Source organism: Callospermophilus lateralis, chromosome 19 (genome assembly GCF_048772815.1).
Source record: "Callospermophilus lateralis isolate mCalLat2 chromosome 19, mCalLat2.hap1, whole genome shotgun sequence".
Taxonomy (NCBI): Eukaryota; Metazoa; Chordata; class Mammalia; order Rodentia; family Sciuridae; genus Callospermophilus; species Callospermophilus lateralis.
The window spans coordinates 35,685,969-35,694,845 of NC_135323.1; the positions used below are offsets into that span (position 1 = coordinate 35,685,969).

Genomic DNA, 8,877 nt, shown 5'->3' on the forward strand with positions numbered 1-8,877 from the left:
TGAATTTTTCTTAAAGCCACCTAGAAATAACAGAAATTCAAATGATGCCAGGCACAGTGGCACATGCCTATAATCCCAACAGCTCTGGAGGCAGAGGCAGGATGATTGTTAGTTCAAAGCCAACCTCAGCAACTCAGCAAGGCCCTAAGCAACTCAGCAAGACCCTGTCTCTAAATAAAATAGGGCTGGAGATGGGACTCAGTTAAGGCCCCTTGGTCCAATCCCCAGTATCCAAAATAAACAGTGCTCATGAGCACACAGGATTACAATTCACTCCCTCCAACCAGCCCCAGCACACTCCACAGATCATCTTTCCCATACGCTGTAACCCAAGTAAAAGATGTAGCCTGTTAGTCCACAGCATGACCCCTCAGGCTTCTTGTGGGGACAGCATCCACATTCTGCAGCAGCACTAATGCACCTAGATGAGAGGAGAAACCATTGGGTAGCAGTTTATAACACTCCCATCCTGGGAGGTAGCTGCTGGGTTTGCAACAGCCTGGTCCAAACTCAAGCTTCCTGAGACAATTTCTCTAAGTTAACACACCATGCACTCAAAAAAGGAAGCTTAAGGACAGGCAAGACACTAAGGGTGTGGACCCAAACAGAAGAATGGGCTCCCACAATTTGTTTGTTTGTTTTGTGGTGCTGGGGATTTAACTCATGGCCTTATGCATGTTTTATTTCACAAATTAAGAACTGAGGGGCTGGGGATATAGCTCAGTTGGTAGAGTTTGCTTTACATGCCCAAGGCCCTGGGTTTAATCCCCAGCACCATGGGGGGGGGGGGGGAATCTACTAACTGAACTCTTTTTTTGGTACTGAGGATCAAACCCAGGGGTACTATACCAGTAGGCTACATCCCAGTCCTTTTTTTTTTTTTTTTTTAATATTTATTTTTTAGTTGTAGTTGGACACAATACATTTATTTTATTTATTTATATGTAGTGATGAGGATTGAACCCAGGGCCTCACACGTGCTAGGTGAGTGCTCTACCGCTGAGCCACAACCCCAGCCCACATCCCAGTCCTTTTTAATTTTTATCTTGAAGCAGGGTTTCACTAAGTTACTGAGGGTCTGACTAAACGCTGTGGCTGGCCTGGAATTTGTGATAGCTTCTCCACTACACCAGGAACCACTCCTGGAACAGGGATTTTACTGCAGTTTAGGCAGGGCCTCACTATGTTGCCCAGACTGGGCTCAAGTGATCCTCCCATCTCAGCCTCCTGAGTCCTTGGGACTGCAGGCCTGCACCTCCACACCAGCCCATCTTGAACAGGGATTTTTCTTTTCTTTTCTTTCCTTTTGGCACTTTACCATCGAGCTACATCTCTAGCCCTTTTTATTTTTTATTTTGAGACAGGGTCTAAGTTGCTTAGGCATCACTAAATTGCCAAGGCTCGCCTCAAACTTTCAATCCTCCTGCCTCAGCCTCCGGAATCACTGCGATTATGGTTTGCACCACCACATCCAACTGAATGGGAATTTTTTTAATGCCCAGGAGAAAGAGGCACGTAACCAGATGAGGCACAGGATCACCTGCTGCAGAATCATTTGAAGTGCTATTAAATGAAGGCAGAGCCACTCCTTTATGCTCTCCTTACCATCCTACCATCCCCACAACATCATACTCCAGTTCCTGCTTGGACTTACCTTTTTTTTTTTTTTTAATACTGAGGATGGAATCTAGGGGCACTTTACCCCAGTCCTTTTTATTTTTTTAATTTGAGACAGAGTTTCACTAAGTTGCTGAGGCTGGCCTCAAATTTGTGATCCTCCTGCCTCAATACCCCAAATTTCTGGGATTACAGGGGTGTACCACCACGAATGGCTTTAAATTTGCTTCTGGCAACATGATTGAAATGGATCCGACTCAGAACTAAGATGGCATGCCAAACCTGGCTAAAACCTGGAGAATTACAAAAGGACCCATATGGCCAGGCATGGTGGCACACACCAATAATCCGGCAGCTCAGGACGCTGAAGCAGAAGAACTGCAAATTCCAGGCCAGATTCAGCAACTTAGCAAGGCCCTAAGCAATTTAGTAAGATCCTGTCTCAAAACACAGAAAGGGCTCTGCATGGTGGTAAATACCTGTATTTCTAGAGCTCAGGAGCCTGAGGCAGGAGAATCTCGAGTTCAAAGTCAGCCTGATCAAAAGTGAGGCACTGAGCAACTCAGTTGAGACCTGTCTCTAAATAAAATACAAAATAGGGCTGGGGATGTGGCTCAGTGGTTAAGTGACTCTGGGTTGAATCCCCAGTACCAAAAAAGGACCTATGATTGCACCAGGTGTTGTGGTACATGTTTGTAATCCCAGTGATTCTAGAAGCTGAGGCAGGAGGATCATAAGTTCAAGGCCAGTCTTAGCAACTTAGCAAGACCACCAACAAATAAGCAATACCATATCTCAAAATACAAAATAAAAAGGACTGGGGATGTGGCTCAGTGGTAGAGATCCCTGGATTCAATCTCTAGTACCAACAACAAAACCAAAAAAAGATTTTACTGTAGTTTTGACCATCCCTTCAAAAAAGAGACCTAGATCTCCATATTTTGGGTAAAATCAACCTCCCCTCTCCTCCCATGAGGAGGCTGACACAAAGCAGCCTCACTGGTCAGTAAGCCCCACACTTCAAGAACAGAAGGAGCCTTTGAAACAGCACTCCATAAAACCAAGGTATCAGATCCCCCAAGCACATAACAGCTAATTGGCAAGAAGAAACCCCCCAGTTCAGGAGCAACTCCAGCGTGCCCCCTGGATGCACGGATTCTGAGGTTCAGAGGAGCTTCCTTTACTTTACCTTCTGATCCCAGAGCTTTTGCTTTCATCTCCAGCCCCAGAGACTCTTCTTTGCTAGACCCTATGTTGCCCTGGGGCACAAACAGGGGCACAAATTAAGAACTACCCATTAGATCCCCCTAACCTCACCTCATCCACATCCTTCTTCAGGTTGCTGGAAAGATTCTAACACTAGAATTATGGTGCTAGCTAGTAAACATGACCTTTAAGCTTCTCTTTTATCTTTGGAATTTCTACTTCAGCTTAGTCCAAAAAAAAAAAAAAAAATGAAGCCAGGTGTGGTGGACAGGAGGATCCCTTGAGCCCAAAAGTTTTGAGAATAGCTGGGCAACAAAGGGACACCCCCATTTCAAAAAAAGAAAATTGATCAGTTTTATACAGCTGGATCAGATACATAAAATGCTGGTATTACAATTTAGCAATTATAATGGGTGCTTCTTTGGTACAAAAATTATGTTGTTTCAAAGTAATTAAAATTAATACATAGAAAAAAAAAACAAAGAAGCCCTAGTTCTTGGAAAGTGGTGCAGTGTTACACAATTGCATTTGGGGAAAAGGGTTACTAGGAATGGAACCCTGGGGGCTTTACTTGAGCTACACTCCAAGCCCTATTTATTTTACTTATTTTGGGGGGCAGGGTACCAAGGACTGAATTCAGGAGTACTTGACCACTGAGCCACATCCCCAGCCCTATGTTTTTGGGGGGTTGGGAGGGGTACCAGAGATTGAACTCGGGGGCACTTGGTCACTGAGCCACATCCCCGGCACTATTTTGTATTTTAGAGACAAGGTCTCACTTGATTTCTTAGCACCTTGCTTTGGCTGAGGCTGGCTTTGAAGTCGCAATCCCCTGCCTCAGCCTTATGAGCCACTGGGATTACAGGTATGCACCACCCCGCCCACTTTTATTTTTTATTTTTATTTTTCTTACTGAATTCCAGAGGCAGTCCTCAAACTTGCGATACTCCTGTCTCAGCCTCCCAAGTTACTGAGATCACATGTGCACCCTTCAAGCAACTGCATTTTAAAGGACTTCCAAAGTCAGACACCCCATCCTGGAATCAGATGGTGGGGATGGTTACACAGCCTTGTTAATACAGTTCTTAAAAATTCACCGAATTGAACACTTTATTAGAAATATGTGCAAAAATGCTCAACAATGATCAACTAATAAATACTTGCTGAACCCTAGTTATAAAAAACAAAGTTCTAAATACCATAAGGAATACCAAGTATACAAATGGACATAAAATCTACAGACTCTATAGAGGTTGCATTTTTATTTTACAAGATAGAATTGTATACTTTGAAAGAGTGAATTTTGTGTACATGAATTAAATCTCAATAAACAATTTGACCATCCCTTCAAAAAAGGGACCTAGATCTCTATATTTTGGGTAAAATCAACCTCCCCTCTCCTCCCATAAGGAGGCTGCCACAAAGCAGCCTCACTGGTCAGTAACCCCACACTTCAAGAACAGAAGGGGCCTTTGAAATAGCACTCCATAAAACCAAGGTATCAGATCCCCCAAGCACATAACAGCTAACTGGCAACTGCTAATACAGCAGGATACCCCAGAACTCTTGAGGGAACTGAAGCTTCCTGACCTTTCAATGGATAGTTTGCAGTTAGGTCACACACCCTTCCCCATCAATCAAGGGGTCACAGGAGCCACTTCTAGCCAAATTCACTTCAAATAAAGAGGTGCTATCAGCAAACCCCAGCCATCTTCCACCTACCCACCTCCCGTGCACAGCCATCTTCCACATACCCATGTCCCATCCACTCAGAGGAAAATACTTGAACCTCTGCTTGAACTCAAACATGCTTCTAAGATTTAGAAGTGAACCCACCGCTGAGTTTTGGAAGTCGATAGATAAAAACCCAGGTACACATGTAGATAAGAAAGAAGCTACTAATCAGCTCATGAGCCCTGTTTAGCCCTTTCCTGCAGAGAATACCCTGCACCACATCACAGATCGTGCTGGTATCTCCCAACGGACCCAGATTTGTAGAGCGTTTGGGGAAGGAATTCCAGGATAAGCCCTAAATCCCTAAGGCTTTTCCTCCATCACTCTCCACCAAATCACACACTCCAAATAGGGTACTCCAGAGAGAAGGGGGCTAGACTGCAACTGAACAGAAACAGAAAAGAGGGTTGGAAGTGGGCACGGAGGGGCAACGTCCCAGAGCTGCGAGGGCCAAGCAGGAGACAGGGGCCTGGAGCAAGGGCCTGGAAACTCAGGGGACGGATTGAGGGGACCCACTTTGCCCATCAAGGATGTGGGATTGGAAACCGGATGTGAAACACAAGAGGGAATTGACAACCTGTGACTTCGGAGGCAGGACGGGGGCCTGGGAGGAGAGCGAGAGGGGGCGAGGAGGGGCCCAAGAGGAGGGGAAGGGTCGGGGAGAAGGGTTGGGAGGGAGGAGTCAGGTGGGATGAGAAGGACCGAGAGCGGCCGAGGCCACCAAGGCAGAAGTAGAGCAGAGAGAGGTGCGGACCGTACCTCTCCAGAGCTGGCCATGTCGCCGGCCGGCCGTGCCGCGGCCGCAGGAGCCGCAGCTCCGAGGCCTCCCGTCTGCCCCGCCAAGGATGCTGGAAGCCGGCGCGTCCGCGGCTCAAGAGACCGGGCAAGGGGCGGGGCTGAACACCACTTCCGGCGCCCACAATACGCACTTCCGCTCGCTTAGAGCGGACTTCGAGCCGCCATCTGGGGTGTGGCGCCTCGGGAGGAATAGGGCGCTTAGAACCTCGTAGGTACCCAGTTGCCTCCGCCTACTTTCTGAGCGCATTCCGCAAACCCTCCGCTTTCTGATGTTCCCTTCCAGCCACCCCAGCCTCCTTCTGCCGGCCCAACATGCCCCCACCACCAGGCCTTTGCATTAGCAGTCCACACTGCCCTCCCTATTGCAATCCACCTGTCCCCCATCCAAAAGATCGCATCGCCTGCTCCCCACCTTCACCACTCAAACTCGCCTCCATCCAGTGGTACGTTTCTTCATAGCTCTTGGCACCATCCGATCTACTGTGTCTTTTTTTCTTTTTGCCCACCTCGCCCCCCGCCATAAACGGGTAAGCAAGGATGGGATTCCTAGAACTAACCCTGGCATGTAGCAGACACTGAGTCAATACTTGCTGAGTACGCGAATGGGTGGACATATGCCTTTCCCCCTTAGTGCTTGCATTTAAAATAGCTTACTGCTAAAACTCCATGGAATAAGTTCTTGCTTTGGAGTCAGAACTGGGTATGGATGAGGACACTGGTTTTGTAGGGCTGCCCTAATTTATCCACTTGTATTCCTGGAAGCCACATGTTCGAAATGACACCGGTACAGGGATGTGCTCCCTCCAAAGGCTCTAGGAAACAAATGTTTCTTGCTTTTTTTCCCTGCTTTTGGTGGGTGCCAGAGATCCTTGGCGTCTGGCCTGGCAGCAGCATCACCCCAGGTTCTTTCTCTGTCTTCACCTGGCCATCTCCCCACTCGGTGTCCCCATAGGTCCTCTCCTGAGAACATCAGTCATATTGGATTCAAGAACCTACCTTAAGCTGGTGAGTACCTGTAATCCAGCTATTTGAGAGGATGAGGCAGGACATGAGGATAGCAAGTTCCAGGCCAGCCAGGGCAACCTAAGTTGAAACCATGTCTCAAAATAAAAATAAATAAAAGCGGGCTGGGTTTGGGTGTGGTCACTCACACTTGTAATTCCAGAGACTAAGGAGAGTGAGAATTGAAAGTTTGAGAGTACTCTTGGCGATTTATTTTATTTTGTGCCAAAATAAAAAAGTCTGGGAATATAATTTAGTGTTAAAACACTTGCTTAGAGTGCATAAGGCCCAGGGTTCAATCCCCAGTATCTCTCCCCCCACCCCCACAAAAAGAACACCCAGTTTAGTCCACAGTTAAGTACAACTTCAGACATTGAAAAGAAAAAAATGGGTGTAGCCAGGTTCAGTGGTACATACCTGTAGTCCCAGCCACTCTGGATGTTAAGGCAGGAGGATTACTTGAAGCCAGCTAGAGCAACATTCAAGACCAGGTCTCTTCGAAAGTGTGTAAATGGCTGGGTACAGTGACATATGCCTGAATTCCAGCAACTCAGGAGGCTGAGGCAGGAGGATCTCAAGTTTTAAGACCAGCCTCAGCCTCAGCAATCTAGCGAGGCCCTAACTTACTGAAACCCTGTCTCAGAAAAAAAAAAAAATGAAAAGGACTGGGGTTGTGGCTCAGTGGTTAAGCATCCCTGAGTTCAATCCCTGGTACCAAAAAGAAAAAAAGCATGTTCATGAGAGTTCCCATTGTTTACTATTGGAGCCTAATTCTGGCCCACCTCTGCCTCCGCCCTCCTGACCCTAGTTGTCCTTCAGCTCCTCCCTTTACCCTTTCACCTTCCCTTGTCCCATGATGGTGAAAGCTTGAGATGCTTGCCCAGCCATCGAGTGTACTGAGTTCTCCTTGGGGGATGATGCTCTGCTCCTGGATGGTGCTTCTCCGTAACTCAAGTGTCACATCCTCCTAGTAGTCTTCCCAGAATTTTCTTTCCCAGCCTCCTGGACCCATCCCATCTGTAATTATGTATGTGTTTCACCATGGCAACTTGTTTATTTTCTGTCCCCCAATAGAGTAGTGCTTGATAGTTAGCCGGCCCTTCAGGGATGTTGGCCAAATCAATGATTAATGAAATGACATATTGCTTCTGAGTGTCCATGGCAAAGGAGCAAGTCCATCAAGAGACGCTAGAACCAAGACCACTGCTGCTGGTTCTAGGGAGGAAGGAGTCACCCACTCCATCAACATTTCCTTGGCTGCCCCAATTGCAGGAATATTCAAGTTGGACACCTGTGTGCATTGGGCTCAAAGACCCCCAGAGTGGAGCTGGTGCCAATGGCTTGTTGCTCCTACCCTGGCCTTTCCAGGGGCGTGGGGACAGGTTTGGGGCCACTGCTTCATAGCATCCCCAACAGATCATGGTCTGAGAGCAGTGTCTGGCTGGCCCCAGTGTAGAACAGAAGTTGGAGCCCAGGGCCAAGCACTGGGCCATGGAGTTCACTGAGAACCTAGGTAGAGGCTGGAAATGAAGCAGGTGGTCTCTGACAGTGCCCACCCCCTTCCCATTCATTTAGAAATGGAGGCTGGGGAAAAGCATCACTTTTCTAATATAGATGACAACAGTGTGGCTGCTGGGGGTAGGGGTAGCTTAGTGTTACAGCTCTTCCCTGGCATGCATGAGCCTTTTATTCCATCCCCAGCACCTGCAAAAAAAAAAAATTTTTTTTTTAAATGACAGCAACACACATTCCCTGCTGCTGCTGGTAACTGGCTCTTTCTGTTGGGATGGCACTAGAAACGTCATCAATCCCCAGTCCCATCATCCCCATCTTGCAGAGGAGAATGTGGATCGCTGTGGGTCGCAAAGCAGGGTTTTGAGCCCACCCAAGAATGAGAGAGCCCTCCAGTTCAGCATCCTCAGCTGTTGTAGAGAGGAGAGAAGCTCAAAGAACTGGGAGCCTGCAGCCAGGGATGGAGTCTGGGGACAGGGCTTTCAGTAGTGCCTGCTGGAAGAGCGAGCCACTGCACCTCCCCTTTGGTGGCTCTTTGTGTGCTAGACACAGGCTGCAGCCAAAGTAGTCCCCACCATCTCTACCTTCAGAGTGTCCACAGAAGCAATTTTTTTTCTTTGCAATACTGGGGATTGAACCTAGGGGCACTCTACCACTGACCTACATCCCCAGCCCTTTTTATTTTTTACTTTGAGATAGGGTCTGGCTAACTAGCTGAGGTTGACCTGATACTTGGGATCCTCCCGCCTCGACCTCCTGAGCTCTGGAATTACAGGCATGCGCCACTGCATCTAGCTCAAAAGCCATTTTGAAGGACCATATCCTTTCCTGAGCTCCCACTGCAGCACATAAATGCACAGTGTCCTTTGCAAACTGTATAGCTGGAGTTGAAACCTTCCTACTACACAAATACCTGCACACCCATGTCTGCCGCAGCTTTACTCATAATTGCCAACATTTAGAAGTGGCCAAGATGTCCTTCAGTAGATATGTACATCAGCTTTCTGT

The 8,877-nt window shown here is 47.6% G+C and overlaps 1 protein-coding gene across 4 annotated transcripts in view; it reads right to left on the minus strand.

The window, feature by feature from the left end:
• Positions 1–5,418, minus strand: part of Fbxl18 (F-box and leucine rich repeat protein 18) — a 41,516-nt gene extending 36,098 nt beyond the window's left edge. For all 4 annotated transcript variants that reach the window (XM_076840342.1, XM_076840344.1, XM_076840341.1 and 1 more), the window contains exon 1: positions 5,317–5,418. In XM_076840342.1, coding sequence (XP_076696457.1) covers positions 5,317–5,334 — 18 coding nt within the window. In that variant the 5' untranslated portion in view covers positions 5,335–5,418. The remainder of the gene's footprint in view (positions 1–5,316) is intronic.
• Between the last annotated feature and the right edge of the window lie 3,459 nt (positions 5,419–8,877).